Raw genomic sequence first — 18,822 nt, forward strand, 5'->3', positions numbered from 1 at the left:
TGGAACCGCGTCATTTTGGCCAAAATGACGCGATTAGTCAAGCCCCGCCCCCTCCACCCATACTGCCTCTGGGAGCATGATTAAGCACTACATAAGTTTTATAAACCTTTTACTTTTCTTTGATACTAGGTCATGATGCTCCACTTTAGAGTGATGTATACAGAGCATCTACATCAAAGCTCAATAGCATTTTATTATATTGTATTCTCTGATAAGCAGGGTCCTCCCTACCTGCCATACATTCCTATTCGTCTACCTTATATATCCTTGCGTGTGTTATATGCCCTGTGTTTTCTCTACTGTGGAGTTTTGGGCCACTGTACAGGTAAAAGTTTTTAGTAAAACTTTTATACACCAGTATATATTTTTTCCCACAAAAAATGGTGACTATTCTCTCTCTGAGATCTGTATGGGACATTAATTTAAAGAAATATGCGTTTGGAAGTATTTCAATCATCAATAGAGGGGCAGCGTGGTGGCACAGTAGTTAGCATTGATCTCTCACAATGCTCGGGTCATGTGTTCAATTCTGACCAGGCCCCAATGGGGTGTGGAGTTTGTACCCTCTGTCCCTGTTTGCATGGGTTTCCCAGACTCCAAAAACATACTGGTACATTAATTGTCTCCCAACAAAATGGACCTTAGCATACATGTGTGTGTTCCAGGGTATTCAGATTATTAACTGCATTGAGGTAGGGACTGATGCGAATCCTTAAATATTTGCTGCGTATCATGATTGGCGCTATTTAAACAGATAAGAAAAATACAGTACCCCAAGTAGTTTCTGTGTCATAACTATAACTACCATGTCCCAGCTGCCATTACAACACCAGTTTATGTCACTGGATTGTGCTGAATAATCTTTACGACCAAGAGCCAGGCCTTACTCTTGTGATGTCAGACCATTGTACCCTTCAATACAAAAGGATGTCAACGAGCCTGCCAAATAAAGATACAAAATCATATCCCCCCCTCCCCTGTAAAGGTCATCGTCTACGGACGCATGTAGTGTATTTATATGGAGGTGCAGACAATCAATCTATCAGATTAAAACTAAACTCACAGAAACAGTCAAAGAAAATTAATCAAAAGTCAGGAAGAATAAAACAGCAAAAACACAGTTTACTCAGCGAATTTAAAGTTAAAATGAGCCGGTCATTCACGCATAAAAACTACTGTATCTTGTGGCCTTGTACTTAAACACCATGCAGAGAAGCAGATCACTGAAAATGTCTTTATTTCATCCATAATGCAGCAGTAAAAAAATAAAAACCATTTGCACATAATTCCAATATCATACAAGGAATATGATATACAAACAATGGACATTCCCCATAATTCCTAGCAACTACACAATGTGAAAACAAATGTGAAACATGATAATGGCATCTTCATTTTAATTATTTATTTGCTTAAATTCAATTAGAAAACCCATACAATAGTAGCTTAATGTAACTTTCAAAGTTGTACAAAAAAAAAAAAAAACGGTACTCAAATGATAAAGACCGGGGTGACTATTCTCTGTGAAACTCTTAAATTTGGGACTTTAGCCATTAACAAAATGGTCTAATTTTGACAGTAGAAAACAGTTGATAAATATTTTCATTCTTGCTTTATGGACTAGTCTTTGAATCTCTGTATGTTACATCGCCCGACGTACTACAAAGCTAGAAAATGAAAAGCAATAAAAACATGTATAAGAAAGTAGTAATCCGCATACTGTCACACGGTTATACAATTGTCAACAGAGCAAATGTTTAAAAATACTTGTCATGCACCGACTGGCTGCGTTCAGAGTCTTGTCGATTTTATAGCTGTACTATATCCTACACTACAATCTAGCACATATGGGCAAGAGAAAATTCACAGTAGGCTGTATGCCAGTGTTCCAAGGACACCTTGGCAGAATAATTATTAAAAGGAGGATGGTAGAGGAATTCTCGTATAAAGCTAGAGAATGTAAAGTCAGTTTTATTCCAAATACTTTATTTCGCTGCTACTTGTTGGATTCCACTTTTTCTGGATCATAAATTGCCTCCGTTGTCAAAATAATCTAGACAGCTTTAAAGGGTAACTCATCTCAAATATGATATTTACCTATTTAAAATCATTATGTTAGGAACTAACACTTACTGGATCATCTCTCAGTACTTGAAAATAGGACTTCTGCCTGAAATCACTAGCTGAAGACTCAGAAACTAACTGTATGTACCATTTGACAAATACATTTGCATCTGCAACCATGGAAACAATAAGTGCAGGCCACAGTTTTACAAGGTTACAGATAAGCAAGGACATTTATTCAAAATCTGTTCAACGACAGATATATCAACGAATCAGAATGTTCAATGTTATGTTCCCACTGATAGATCTGCAGTAGACCCAAGTATTGGGGTTGGAGTTATTTATTATAGGATATATATCAGTGATTTACAGAGCTTACAATCTATATCCCCTTCCACACAAACAATGAGGTTATTTGGCGTCTGACGAAATTAACCTACCTGTGTGGAAGTAAGCCGAAGCATCCAGAAGAAGACCACGCAAACACAGGGAGAACATACTCCGCTGTAAATTTTTTATAAATGATATAGATCCAAAGGGTCATATCTGCAAATAGTATTTCCCTGCCTCCTTTTCTACAGTTGGTTAGATACACCTACATTCTGTAGAATCTAACAGTAACTGCACAGCAAAAATCTTTCTGGGGGTGGACATCTAGCCCCCCACCAACACAGCATCTGCCCACAGCACTGTGAAATGAATTGCCAGAAGCAAAAACAATTTTTACTTTGCAGGAACTGTTGGTTAGACACACTCTATAATAGAGTATATCTAACCAACAATAAAGATAGGTAAGGGGAGTAATGTACAAAAAATAGCTCTGCAATAAGCACTGATCTGGCAGCCTCCCATACCCTACAATATGTGGAATAATCCCTGCTTGAATACAGGTGAAGGGATTTTAAAGAGTTTGATGGGGATGGCTGGAAAAAAGTGATCCGTCAATGATTACAGCATGTGAGTACTGTGCTCACAAGGTTTTTCCATACTTTACAATAAGCCTATATCCCCCCCCTCCTTTTTAAAATCTAGACATTTTTATTGAGAGAGACAGAGGGGGGCAACGAGAGACAGGGGGGGGGGGGCAACAAGAGAGACATAGATGGGGGCAACGAGAGACATGAGCTGAAAATTATACCCAAAATTAGTGAAAGGTTTATATTAGTCTAGATTAGGTTGTTATGAGGGAGAAGCTTCTCTATCTATTCTCTATGTGCCAGTGTGTGAGTGACAAGCTTGCAAACTTCCCCTGAACAGTGTGGATGGGTATATTCCTACAGAGGAGCATAGCCAGTGATGTTAGAGCAGCTCAACAGACTGCAGTCTCAACCTTTTAATGCGAGTGTAGCTTCCCCTGTTCATAATGTAGAAGGTAATACTGTATCAAATATTTAAACAGAGCTGCTATATAAATGTTATGGTATATTATAGTCATGCTTCATATCTTAAAAAAATCACATATTTTTTCTTTTTTTGCTCCTTTTGGGTGAGTGCAGAGGGTTAATTGAGTTTTTATCCTCACTTGTGCATCTCTATTACAGATAAATACTTGCAGAGATAGAGCTCTCTCTTGGATATGGCAGATTGATAGGAAACCAGTTGAGGAAGCAACAGGTGACACCACAGAGAATAGGGAGGAAGATGAGCAGATGATGAAAGAGAAGGTGAGAAGGGTGACAGGGAGAAGCGGAGGTGCTTGTAGTAGAAAGATGAGAGTTCATTATTCAGACCAGTTAAAGAAATGAAAAAAATAAATAAAAGTCTTGTAATGATTAACGAGCTCTGCTACAGAAAAACCTTACCAGCAAACCATGAGACAGAAAGACAACACCCTTACAGGCGATAATCATCTCCATGGCCACAAGCTAGGGGGCGCCAGAGTGCCAAACTTGACGCAGATCTATCTTTAAATCACTCATTTATACAAACTGTACTGCAACATCTTCCTATTATTATTATTATTATTATAATCTTTTGTTTATAACCATTTCCCAGAACAAGAACAGTTCTGTAATCTTGGACGTCAAGTACATCTTTTGCTATAAATAAACGACACGTTGACGCCTTGCACAGAAAGCCTACATTCACTCTAATTAAACCAACAAAACAAAAAACGGGCATATTGCTGAATCTAATTATCTTCTGACGAGGATTCTTCTCCGCTTCTAATAATTACAACAAAACAAATCATTAAACTGACAAAAAAAATAAGTAAAATCTGTATACGGCCTATGATACGGTATATTCCTCTTATTTACGATCTTGTTAATATTCTGGTGACGGCTTTGAATTCAATGGGCACGTTCTCTTTATAGCGGATTAAATGAAAGCAATGTCACTGACTGAGCCAGATAGGTTTATGCTGTCTGATATCATTTTAATGGTTTGTTTTTTTAAGGCCGACGGGTTTTTAAGTCTGGCTGAACTACAAAACAGTAAGGTGAACACTGAAGAATGTCTATATCCTAACGGTGGTCTTGGGGCCAGGCGCCAACAAAGACCTAAATCTACTATATAGTATTACGCATAGTGGACAGATCGAGCTAAAACGCCAATGTCAATATTAGCATCTTACCGACTGGTGCCTTGTCCACCAGGACATATCAGAAATCCAGTATTGAGCAGTGTTAACTCCTAGAATTTAATGGCGACCAGGATATACACAGAACCTTTGCCCCAGTTTAAGTTCATGTGTAGTGGGGGGGTTACAGGACAGTTTGGTAAATTCCTGTCTTCCAGCTATAAAACAGCCTGAGACACTGTAGGCCAACTTGCAGTACTGGCTGACATTAACACTTAAAAACATTCACATTGAGTAATGTAGAATGCATGTAACTTACTCTATTAGTATAATAGGCAGTGGGGCTTAAGGTCCATTATAATCGGACCTCATGGGCGGCAATACTGCCACTCCAGAAATCCCAACCTTGTTAACTAACCCGATCTCTCACAGCCCAGAGTGTGGTTTTTATGGGTCCCTCCCCATAGAAGCACAAGATGTGCGCAGGAAAGCCTAAGACTGGTTTTCATTATACCAGGACCCCATGCTAGCAGTCCCCCTCTTACCGTGGAAACCAGCCCAGGCTGTCTATTGTTGGGGCATGTTCAGAACTTAGGAAGGGGGTACGTTTTCCATTTGAAAAGTGTATATTTTTATTATATAGAGCATCAGTGGTCTGAGTGGAGGTAACTGTCAATCACTTGCAGTTCTCCAATCTTTAGCTGCCTGTGGTTTTTCCGAGAGTGACAGTTACCTGTGCTGCCAATTCGTTAATATAAGCTGGGAATATAGTAATTTGACTTGCAACACAGTACGCACAAGCTGAGTACTTATTGATCTGACCTGCATAGTACGATTCTATTGAGGTGCCATCTGGTGGCAGGGAAATGTATTCGATCCGATGAGATTTCTTAAAGCTGTGGCACAAGAAGGATTAATAAATCAACCGGTGGTAGAAGAGAACGTGGCTCTTGCCACATCTGTATCGCTCTCTCCGGGCTGCATGCTGTACAGTAATCATGGGCAACATGTCGCTCACCAGCCTCTAACTGGCAGGGCATGCTGTGACTTACAGTTCTCCCTCAGCTGAAAAGCCATAGAAGACTTACTTTTGCAGTACATTATCCCCTGTTTATAATGAAGGCATGCTGGGCCTTGTAGTTCCAGAACACCTGTAAAGCTACAGGCTGCCTCCCCCTGCTGTACATGGCAAAACATTTATAAGGATCGGAAAGCAGGTACTTAGATTGTGCAGCCTATTGGGACGTTAGCAGAGGCAGCCAATCTGTCTGTGTCAATGTTAACTTAAGGTTACTGTGGAAAGGAAAATAAAAAATAATCAGTGTCGAGGAAGAGACAGCACAGGGCAATTTCTTACCTGAGCAAACTTGTGGATCTGTTCTACCACAGCTGCAAACAGAGCGTTGACACTGTCATCGATGAGCGTCTGCATGTAATGCACGGCTTCTTCGTCAGACAGATCCAATCTAAACTTATCCTGCACCTGGAGGAGGTAGAGAGCGTGAATACAACGTGACACATGAAACAATACTAAACATCAACACCTTGTGTGCTTAGTTTTCAAGAAAAAAAACACTTTATACAATGTTGCCACATATTTTAAGCTGGAAATGTTCTGTAACATGTACATTTATGAAGCTCATTAAAATAAAAATAAAATTTAGAATCTGGCTGTTTACAAAAACAATTCTCTAGTTGTTTTAGTTAACCTCTCATTGAAGCGTTAGAAACGTTACTGTTTTGTGACTCCCTCCTCAGTGGGGGTCACTGGTTCTCAATGAGCGGATAGACTGCGTTATTAGGAATTTTGCTTCAGCAAATAAAACGGCTGCCTCCAGGGTTGTGGCGAATGTGAAGTCACTAATTTGAGTGGGTAGCAAAACAAATGGAGTTGATATAAAAACAATGCCAAATTTTCTTGATGCAAAAGTGTAAGTTGTTGGTAGTTACATTGTTAGTCGCTTAATAATGCTTACAAATTAAATATTTGCCATTTAAAGCGCACATAGCTCACTGTCCCAGAAAGTCCGGGAGTCTCCAGAGTTTCAGGTAGTTTCCCGGATGAGCAGGCCTCCCACACGGATCCCACCCATTTTAAAAGTTGGGGCTTACAAATGATGGAGATGGCCCCAGGCTTATTCGCCCACTGGTATCGTCCACCTCCCGCACTCCGGTTGACATACCCCTGGGTTTCCAGTTGAGTACCAAATGCCGGGCCAACTTACAACCCTCCAGCCAGCTTCTGTTATGTACCGATTAATGCTTTGTGACTAGGTATGTCTGCACTGTTACGTCTGCGCACCCCCCCCCCACTTCCCCCAGAAGACTTTTTAATAAAAATTATTGATGTTAAAAAAAAGAGTTTGGACTTGAATATACAATCAGGCATTGCACACTAGGGGGCGGAGTTGTGATGATGCACACTAGGGGGTGGAGCAGAGATGATGCACACGCCCCCTCCCACACTTGTCACCTACAAGGTAAAATGCAGAAAAGTTATCTGTTCAACTTTACCGCTTACCAGTTTATAACGCCACTAATTCCGCAGCGCTGTACAGAGAACTCACTCACATTAGTCCCTGCCCCATTGGAGCTTACAGTCTAAATTCCCTAACATACACAGACACACACACAGACAGACTAGGGTCAATTTGTTAGCAGCCAATTAACCTACTAGTATGTTTTTGAAGTGTGTGAGGAAAACCAGAGCACCCAGAGGAAACCCACGCAAACACGGGGACAACTCCACACAGATAAGGCCATGGTCAAGAATCGAACTCAAAACCCCAGTGCTAGGCTACCTTATTACCTGTGCATAATGTTAGTGTTATAGACTAAAGTACGTACAATAAAATATTTACATGAAGACAACAACCTGCAGCTAGAGTAATTACTAAGATGAAATATCTCTGCATGCGACACGCACATACAAGGCCATTACATGACCAATGTGCACGGAAACAGCAAAGAAAAATGATTCTGCTAATTAACAGAGAATTGTTGTTCAGAAAACCTATTACTGTTCCACTACCCCAATTAGGGGAGACACAGAGAAGAGTTTGTCTTCTCTATGCCGACAGTCTGTAGATTAAGGCTCCCTCTGACCTCAGGGAACTTTGTATGAATGGGAAGAATGTGAGTAAGAAAAGAAAAATAAAATCAATGTTATTAATATGATTCAACTTATTCCTATCCCTTATTAACAGTTTCTCCTCTTGAAGGTTATCTCCAGGGCAGAGATGTGTAATACCTAGATGGAGGCTGTCCTAACACAGTAACACAATGTAGGAGACAATGCACCAACCACTACTGTCAGCGAGAAACACAGATTCAATGATAGGCAAATACAAAATGCTAGAAATATATATATATATATATATATATATATATATATATATATATATATATATATATATATATATATTAAAAAGACTATTTTGCACATCCCACTACCAGCCTATGGACTTTTGTATCACAGCTTTCAAATCTGTAGATGCTTTCTAAGACACTAGGGGCTAGATTTACTAAGCTGCAGGTTTGAAAAAGTGGGGATGTTGCCTATAGCAACCAATCAGATTCTAGCTGTCATTTTGTAGAAGGTACTAAATAAATGACAGCTAGAATCTGATTGAAAAAGTGAGGATGTTGCCTATAGTAACCAAACATGCAGCTTAATAAATCTAGCCCCATGTCTTTATTAGAGCATACTCTGCTCACAGCTATACTACCACCACTGGTACACCCTCACACCTACCCTACTTCTATCTATACCGATTACACTGGTACATCCTCACACCTACCCTACTTCTACCTATACCACTCACACTGGTACACCCTCACACCTACCCTACTTCTACCTATACTACTCACACTGGTACACCCTCACACCTACCCTACTTCTACCTATACCACTCGCACTGGTACACCCTCACACCTACCCTACTTCTACCTATACCACTCACACTGGTACACCCTCAAACCTACCCTACTTCTACCTATACCACTCGCACTGGTACACCCTCACACCTACCCTACTTCTACCTATACCACTCGCACTGGTACACCCTCACACCTACCCTACTTCTACCTATACCACTCACACTGGTACACCCTCACACCTACCCTACTTCTACCTATACCACTCGCACTGGTACACCCTCACACCTACCCTACTTCTACCTATACCACACACACTGGTACACCCTCACACCTACCCTACTTCTACCTATACCTATACCACACACACTGGTACACCCTCACACCTACCCTACTTCTATCTATACCGATTACACTGGTACACCCTCACACCTACCCTACTTCTACCTATACCACTCACACTGGTACACCCTCACACCCACCCTACTTCTACCTATACCACTCACACTGGTACACCCTCACACCTACCCTACTTCTACCTATACCACTCGCACTGGTACACCCTTACATCTACCCTATTTCTACCTATACTACTCACACTGGTACACCCTCATACCTACTCTACTCCCACCTATACTACACCCTCATACCAACCCTGCTCCCACCTATATTACTCACACTGGTACACCCACACACCTACCCTACTCCCACCGGTACACCCTCACACCTAGCCTACTTCTACCTATACCACTCGCACTGGTACACCCTCACAGCTATACTACTCACACTAGTACAATCTCACAGCTATACTCCCCCCACTGGTACACACTCACAACTACCCTAATCCTGCCACCAGTACTCATACTGGTACATCCTCACTACTGTCCCAAACTCCACTCTGACCCACACTTGCTCCTCTAGTTCTGCCCTTCACCCACTATATTGTAAGCACCGTGATTAGCTTATTGCTCCCAAATCCCTTTTTTTCACATCTGCACTACATTTGCCTACCTATGTCTCTGTTTTGTATATGCCATGTAGTCCTCCTTCTCCCTCTCCGCAGAGCACTGCCGTGCCTTCCGACAGTTAACCATTTTGGATAGATACAAATAAGATAAAATAGATTGATATGCTGGATCAACAAGAAGTGTAGAAGAATATGGTAGACATCACTCGAAACAAACAAATACAAGGAATAAAAAAAAAAAAACATCCAAGAATCAGTAGCCGACGTAGTCCGATACAAGAAAACGAGGAGGAACTATTGATCTGGTGGGATGTTGATAATCTGCTTACGTTGAGCACCACTATTATATGTGTAGGAATCACAATTACACATCTGCAGCTTGAGATGTGTTTTCCTGCAGCCGCAGCTGTGCTTCTGGAATGGAGAGACCAATATATAAAACATTGTGCAGTGTCTCAGATATATGTAAGTGAAAGAACAAATTCTGCACTTCAGGATACTGACTCCTTCAGAAACCGATTTAGGTTTTCAAAACAGCTGTTAAGAAAGTACAAAAATAATAAAAACATGAACACAGAATCATTTTGGAAAAACAGGATTGTGGGGATCTATTTTTCAAACCTCTTATTCAAAAGGTAATTGTGCAAATTTGGGGGCACAAAAACATCACAAGCTCTTTTTTCAGAACTCGCTTTGATTTGTTTCGGATTAGAATCTTCTTTTTGTTTACTCAGAGTTTATGGAACACGTGCGTACTGTAAGATCTCACGCACCCGACGAGGGCTGATTAGTAAGTAGTCTCACGCTCCTTGCACATTTGACTTGAACACTTCAAAATCTTTAACACCAAAAGAAACTGCTAATTTAATCAGACCTAGCTCACCATTTCACAGCTCACCTGGCTTTCAGAATGTAAATTTGTGCCAATATCTTCAAAGGCGATATATCTGAACCGAGCAGGAGAGGAAAGGAGAAGTGACAAGGTGATTTGCTAGAGGGATAGGTTTTCCAAACACACTGCTAAGCATGAATTATTGACAGTCTCGCATCATTTTGAATTAAAACAGCATAGTAAAAAGATAGCTAAAGCTGGTGTAAACATTTGTTAAACTACCTGGGATTAGCTGTACCTGGAAATATAGCCCTGATTTAAAGAGCTCCGGCCAAAACTACAAATATAGTTTTGAGTGAAGTTAAGCAGTTACTACAAAAAACCCTTGTTTGTCAGACCAGCCGGAGTGAATCCCCGTTGGCGCTAATGGTCCCACCGACACTACTTTCTAAGCTTACCACGTCTTGTTTGATGACGCTCACCAGTGTCCTTTCCATTCATGCAAAGTGGAAGTTCATGGGTGAGGAGCATCAAGCTGCTCCGATTGCTTGGAACAGGCTGATCGGTAAGAGGAGAGAGGAGGGTGGCGCAAGGTTATTAAAATCACAGAGGAACAGGTGGTGATGCCCATAGCAACCAATCACCCTCTGTGTCATTTTTATAGTATGGTTTAAAACATGAGTGCAAACGTCTGATGGGTGAAGCCACCTCTTCATACAGTACATGGATGGATGTTCTTCGTTCGCTAAACATGCATAACGCCAAGCTCTTCAACAGAGAAATCTTCTGGCATATCTATTAAAGACCTCTACTGGAGGCTGCTACCACCATAGACTTCAATGGCATAGAGGAGAGATTCTATAAATTGCTAGAATGCATTTTGTTTAAGGCCCAGCGATTAAATGACTGTTTCACTTCCCCAGTTAGTGCTTTCTGCCCAATGGAGGAGGAAGAAGGGGTGACAACAACATTTAAACATCTCTCTGTATTGGACATATGGTAATCCAAAGTGTAAATGCATAAGTGTAACGTAACCCACAACAACCGCTTCATTTCAGTCATATTGCCTGTGCAGGATAAACAATTGAAACACATGAACTAATTGGTTGCTATTCTCAGATCATTTATACCCAATATGGTAAATATATAAAGAAGTTTAACAAGCATAGAGTGCGGTCTCAGAGTACGGCTCACCTTGGTGATCACATTAGTTCAATGATGGCCAACAGGCGACTCCCCGAGCCTTTACCTGTACCCCCATCTCCTTCGTCATGTTTCTTCGTTATAGCTTGCAACACTTGTCTAGCATTCCTGCTGATATATTATCCAGATAGATGTCTCTGATTAAATGTATTTATTACTGAGATTAGGGCAGCACGGTGGCTTAATGGTTAGCACTTCTGCCTCACAGCACTGGGGTCATGAGTTCAATTCCCGACCATGGCCTTATCTGTGTGGAGTTTGTATGTTCTCCCTGTGTTTGCGTGGGTTTCCGCCGGGTGCTCCGGTTTCCTCCCACACTCCAAAAACATACTGGCAGGTTAATTAGCTGCTAACAAATTGACCCTAGTGTGTGTGTGTGTGTGTGTGTGTGTGTGTGTGTGTATGTGTATGTGTATGTGTATGTGTATGTGTATGTGTATGTGTGTTAGGGAATTTAGACTGTAAGCCCCAATGGGTCAGGGACTGATGTGAGCGAGTTCTCTGTACAGCGCTGCGGAATCAGTGGCGCTATATAAATAAATGGTAATGACGACTAAGGGTAACGTGCAGACCTTTTGAAGGTTAGAGCCCTGGAAGTGTATTGGGGTGCCCATCACTGCACTAGGTCACTGCTTACTCTTAAGGAAATTGGCTCAACCCACAAACTGGCTAAATCCCATAGATAGGGAGACCAGTACGTGCCCCACTGGCGATAATAAATCACTCATTGTGTAGATAGATGTATTTAGCTAGCTACGGACATAGGAATACTCACCCCAGAGTAACTGGAGGGGATAGGTACTGCGTGTTTTCTATTATTGAGCTGTACAAGTAATAACATCACTTAGCCGACCTTTCACTCTCTTGCTGTTTTTCTAAAAGCTGGTACAGAAGCTTATTTATGATTGTAAATGACAAGGGCACATTCAAATCTCCCATGCTCTGGAAAGGTTTCAAGTAATTGAAGAAGAAAGAAGGTTAAATGTCTTTGGATGACAATTAAAAAACATGCGTAGCAGAGAGAGACAGTAGAGATACTCTAATGCACTGTTAGTGAGCGAATTTCCAATAAAAGCACCAGGCAGAACGGAGTCATTGAGAACACTGTTAAATAATAAGTGAGGACACTGAAGAGCCATGCACGAAACAGTCAGATAATATACTGTTTTTGAAGGTCAATGAAACAAAAAATAAACTTAAATGTCTCTACAGAAGTAGAACACTTATATTTATGGTATAACTGAACATGGCTTATGTGCCAGTACACTCCAAACCTAATAAAATCATGCTAATTTACTAAATTAATAAGGACATATGTATGTTAATTACCCCATCTTTGCCATTTCCTAAAGATCCATTTCTGACTATGTAGTGACTTAACTACAGCAGAAATGCATATCAATTATTGAATATCTTCTCAAGCTGTGCATTCTGTCGGACTAGGACAGGTTTAAAGAATTCTACGAGACTTTAATTGGAGGTGGCAGCGTTCTATTAAAGTTTACTTGAAAGTAATTATTTCTAAACTCACTTTCTTATGGATAAGACCTCTGTACAGGGGGACTAGAATTTGCATCGTCACATTTTGGGTTCTCTATTACTAACTTGGTTGGGAAAGCTGCAGAATTGAAATTTAAGGCTTCTATCTATATTCAGAATGGTCAGCTTGTCTTGAGCCATTAAAGTAAGCAAACCTGTAATTAAATAAAATTTGATTTTTTTTTTTTTGCTTAAAATTATTGCGTGAAAGCCTCTAAGGAAAGAATCATAGAAAAGGATATTTTTAACATTTTCCGGTTTGTTTTTTGATATAATGGCCATTAATTAAAAAGATAATTTATACAAAATGCTACCAAAAGAAAACCATCTATCCCCCAAGAAAAACAATCCAAAATTTGCAATCAAAGTCTGGCTTAAAAAAAACAAAACAAAAAAAAAAAAAAAAAAAAATGTAATACGAGATTCGTCAAAGGGGTTAATAAAATCTTGCAACTACTGCTCTATATGTGTTTCAATTATATTTACTACTCTACTTCTTGGTATAATCTATTTATACGCTCTGGCGTGTGTTGGGCTGCTTGAATGATCTCCAGGCTGTACTAGTAGCAAGTTCTTACAGCCTGGATAGGTAAAAGCACAACTGAGGTGAGTGATCCAGACTCCAAAAAAGAGCTCAGAGATTTTCCTTGGATACACATGCTGGAAGTGTCAGCAGCCACTAATATCAGATGCTGTTTAAGCACAAAGACCCACCCCCTCTGCAGTTGCAATTATGGTCTTCTGGCTCTTCAATTGCACCAGGGTGAGAATGAGTGAACATGACCACTGCAGGCACATGTTGGGCACCAGAGGTGGCCAGAATTGCTGTGTGTTAGAGGCAGCCTGGATGGCTACTACTCCTCTGTGTAACAGGAACAAGCTGGGCATATTTTCATTGCACATTTTGGGAAATACTGATAAATTTTGAGCAGTGTTGGGTGAAATGTGTGGGAACAGACGATTCACCATGGAAAACCATATTGGGAGCTGCCGATACATGCTAGATAAATCAATATTTGTGCACAAGTTTTCGTACACTCACAAAATTTCCAACACGTTACTTTTAGAGAAATCTGTCAAGGATATCTATCTATCTATCTATCTTTCTCCTGTCAAGGGGTGGGATATATTAAGCAGCAAGCGATCAGTTTGCACACTTGAAGTTGATGTATTGGAAGCGGAAAAAATAGGTAAGAGTAAAGATCTGAGTGACTTTGACAAGGGCCATCAAATTGTGATTACTAGTAGACTGGGTCAGAGCATCTCCAAAACAATAGGTCCAGTGGGGTGTTCCCAGTATGTAGTGGTTAGTCCCTACCAAAAGTGGTCCAAGGAAGGACAACCATTGAACCAGCAATGGGGTCATGGGTGCCCAATGCTCATTGATGAGACTGGGGAGCAAAGGCTAACCCAACTTTGTCCGAACTGAAGAGCTACTGTAGCACAAATTGCTGAAAAATTGCATGTTGGCTATAACAGAAAGGTGTCAGAGCACACAGTGTATCGCAGCTCGCTGCGCAGTCGCGACCGGTCACGAGTGCCCATACCGAATCAGGTCTACCACCAAAACTGCCTACAATAGGGCTGTGAGCGCCAGAACCGGACCATGGAGCGATGGAAGAAGATGGCCTGGTCTGATGAATCATGTGTGCGTCATTTACGTGGAGAAGAGATGGCACCAGGTTGCATTATTGGAAGAAGGCAAGCTGGCGGAGGCAGTGTGATGTTCTGGGAAATGTTCTGCTGGGAAACCTTGGGTCCTGGCATTCACATGAATGCTACTTTGACACATACCACCTACCTAAACATTGCTGCAGACCAGGTACACCCCTTCGTGGCAACAGTATTCCCTGATGGCAGTGACCTCTTTCAGCAGAATAATGTGCCCTGCCACACTGCAAAAATTGTTCAGGAATGGTTTGAGGAACACGACAAAGAGTCAAAAGGTGACTTGACCTACAAATTCCCCAGATCTCAATCCGATTGAGCATCTGTGGCACTTGCTGGAAAAACAAGTCTGAGCCATGGAGGCCCCACCTCACTACTTACAGGACTTAAAGGATCTGCTAACACCTTGGTGCCGGATACCACAGGACAACTTCAGAGGTCTTGTGGAGTCCATGCCTCGACCGGTCAGAGCTGTTTTGGGGGCACGAAGGGGACTTACACAATATAAGCCAGGTGGTTTTAATGTTGTGACTGATCAGCATATATAAAATCTATATTTTGAGTATGACGAATAACCGACATTAAAACTATAATGTGATAAACAGCATAAAAGAAGAGGTAATTATTGCTGTATTCTAAGCTGCTTGCAGGGCTCACTGACACGGATTCCATGTCTATATTTACAATTTAGTTCATGCATAAACCATCTGGAGCCGTTATAAAACTGTAAACCTTTGTTTTTCATACACAGAAAAATATTATGCTTGCAAATAAAATGTGCTTAAAATGTACTGAGCATTGCACAATGGAAGAGAGGAAAATAAAGTTATATAGATTACTAGACAAATTTAACAATACATATCGCTTTTTCTTTCTAGATTTTTTCTGTGATTTTGCGACAAATATTTATTTGTCCCTCGGGATAGCACACAATATGTTGTGCTGTCCGTTTTGGATACAGCTGTATTGCACGACAGCTCTGCCTGATGATACGAATAAATGGATAAACAGCACGTCAGGAAGAAATAAAAATCAATACAGTAAGCAGAAGAAGTTCTAGGAAAAAGTGAAGATATCAAACGGTGGAAACCCCATTTTAGATAACTTACACTGTGGTGTTTTCAATGCTTTTTTTTTTTTTATAGAATGTTAAAACCCCAGAAAAGAAAGTATATAAACAGCATTACGTTTATGCGTTTACAGATGTGCACAACCAGCGCAAATGGAAACGCTGATGTAAATAGTTTGTAACCGCATCTAATGGCATTTACAATGATCTCCTATTGAAATCTTCATCTGATGCAGGTCACATACCTTTGTAATGGAACAAGAAGTGTTCAGAATATGCACTCCAACACAAGGCAAGATGAGCACAAACATAAATCTGTACGGCCTCATTTAGTGTAAAGATTTTATACTCGCACCATATGCTGTAGAAAGACAGAACTTCGATGCTTTAATTATGGGATAAATCAATAAAAATCAGGCATTTCACAGTCAGAGTCCTATATGCGTAGACTGGTTGAGTACTAAACAACAGTACTTAACACGACTTGAGGATCCCAAAACTGATGCCAGACATCCCAACATTGACGACCGATCGAAAAACTGAAGTGCAACCATTTTGACGCATAAAGATCCCGGCTCCCAGAATGCCGTCAGTTTCCACAGCGACAGTGTGATCGCGGCTGTTAAAGGGGCGATGCAAGGACACACGTGCAGCACAATCACTGTCGCCGTGGAAACTGCCGTCATTCTGGGAGCCGGGATCTTCATGCGTCGAAATGATTGCACTTCAGTTTTTCGAACGGTCGTCAACAGTTTTCGGTATCCTCGAGTCGTGTTAAGTACTGTCATTTTTTAAGTAAGCCGTGAGTATGACTACCACCGGCGTAGACATAGTGGAAGCAGCTATTATGGTGGCTGAACTAACATTAAAGGACCACTCAGCCTAAACAACAAGTTCCCTAAAATTAAAGAGATACGAATATCATTCACAAATATATAGTTAAATGGCCTTGTACCCTGACAGGTCTGTAGATATTTTATTCTGCATGTACATTTGCTCTGTGGCAAAGTGCAGCTTCTGTGTTATCAGGCATTTTTTGGTTGAGAGGCTGCCAGCAATGTCATCCAATAGGATTGCTGACTGGAAATCTGTACGTGTAGGAAATCGCCCCCGATACCTTTACACATATACTTGACATTTGATTAGTAGCTGACTTGTATTTGGCTGCATTTTCATTAAAAGTCCACTAGTCAGTTTACTATGTCTACTAACTGGTGATATCACTCATTGAGTAGACAAGCTTCCTCAAAACTCACCTCTCTGCGCTTTGCTACCCTGCCCCATCCTAAGACAACTTCCTCCGCACACTCTACCTGCCCATTCCACTTGAGTTCCACATCCCCTGTTGTCTCCTTTGTGTTTCCTTGTCCCTTCTAGAGTGCTAGCTCTCACAACCAGGGCCCTCTCTACCTCCCATCTCCTGTCCTCATCTCCTTGTCCCCTTGTGAAGGATTCTTTATGTTCTAAGTTGTGTCTCCTCCTATTGTTTGTTCCCTTGCTTCAATATTTATCTGTATTACCTGCTTGTGTACTGACTGTATGGTGCATCAGAAATAAATGGTGACTATTTACTTAACCCACAAAACAACTGCTTCCAACTTTTGTCCGTGGCAGGTCCACTTTAACCTTAAAATTCCTTGGGATCGTTTTTAAAACGTCAGTGTGACCCTTACATCTGAGATTACCGACTAATAGGTAGTAAAAAAAAAAACAAACAAAAATTATATCAGTGTTCGGAATACCCTTATGGAGGAAAGTTTCTACAAAATTACAAACTCTCCCCCACCCTCCACCCTCCAGATAGACTCCCATCTTTTGTGGAACCCACTTCCAAACAAGAAGAATGCCTTCTCCTAGTGGTAGGGGGATCATTTATTTGCTACAGTAAATTTTAAATGCAGCTTTGCAAAGCCCCCCTCCCCCCTCTGAAAAAGGAAGCAGGCTATGGTTTATTTACTCAAACTTGTAACAAAATATTTCAGACCATTTAAAGGGTATCCACTTGCATTAATAAAAAAAATAAAAAATAAATAAATAAAAAGAAATAAAGAAAAGATTGTTGGTAGGACAGGCATCCTGGAAGGAGGTTGCGTTTACCAATGGGGAACTAAAATCCCATTGAATAGAAATGCGACACCTGAAGTGTCATTTGCTTAAGACGTAAACAAACAGTAGTTTTGGGTAAAAAAAAAATAAAAAAATGAAAGGTCCTAATTAAGGGGTAGCTGGCAAGCAGGGTTGTGAAGTATTAATTTTACCATCTAGGCTGTAATCTTCTAAATAGTCTCGTAAAGAGCTTCCAGAGATGCACTTTCAGAAAAGATGTATTTGATTCATCTTCAAATACAATGTGAGCACAACTTGGGTACAAAAAGAAGCGCACATAAACTTGTACTCCCGTATTCAAATACAAGGAGATCTCAAGATGCGTTTCCATTTGAATTTGGGTATAAATAGGCTCTGGATATATTACCTGCCGTATGTAGAGACAGAACAAACTGCAGTGTACGCACAGTGCAACATCAAGTCTCATTAGAATGCATGCAAAAAAAAAATATATATATATATATATATTTTATAAAATAGTTTACAACTCTTAATACTATAATCATTAATAAAAATAAATCTATTTTTTTTAAATATTAAATACATAAATCAGGATGTTCTTAATGTGTACTGTACAAAAAATGCATTTTTATAGTTTCTCTTCCTTGCATACACAGGCTCTGTCATGCATACTGGTCGTCATTACTTCCAGTCGACATTTACACCTGCCCTGTAGCTGGTGCAAACGATATGGCTAAAAACACGGACCCAAGAGACACCCAGAGCTTGCACTGGCCGAATATGCGTTAGCACGCCCATAATGTAAATTGCCTACGCCAGTGCACCTCTACCCGTCTCCGTTCAAGTCGTAGGCAGGCGTGCCAGTTGCTTTCAGACATGAATTGCACGCAATTGCGTTCACTGGTGCTTTCCATCACCACCATTTATTTATATAGCGCCACTAATTCTGCAGCGCTGCACAGAGAACTCACTCACATCAGTCCCTGCCCCATTGGGGTTTACAGTCTAAATTCCCT

General features: G+C 40.7%; 1 protein-coding gene across 1 annotated transcript in view; it reads right to left on the bottom strand.

The window, feature by feature from the left end:
* Nucleotides 1–18,822, bottom strand: part of PIK3C3 (phosphatidylinositol 3-kinase catalytic subunit type 3) — a 130,763-nt gene that overhangs the window by 2,317 nt on the left and 109,624 nt on the right. The window contains 1 exon segment of the mRNA XM_075186287.1: nt 5,943–6,068. Coding sequence (XP_075042388.1) covers nt 5,943–6,068 — 126 coding nt within the window.

The sequence above is a fragment of the Mixophyes fleayi genome, chromosome 1 (assembly GCF_038048845.1).
Source record: "Mixophyes fleayi isolate aMixFle1 chromosome 1, aMixFle1.hap1, whole genome shotgun sequence".
Taxonomy (NCBI): domain Eukaryota; kingdom Metazoa; phylum Chordata; class Amphibia; order Anura; family Limnodynastidae; genus Mixophyes; species Mixophyes fleayi.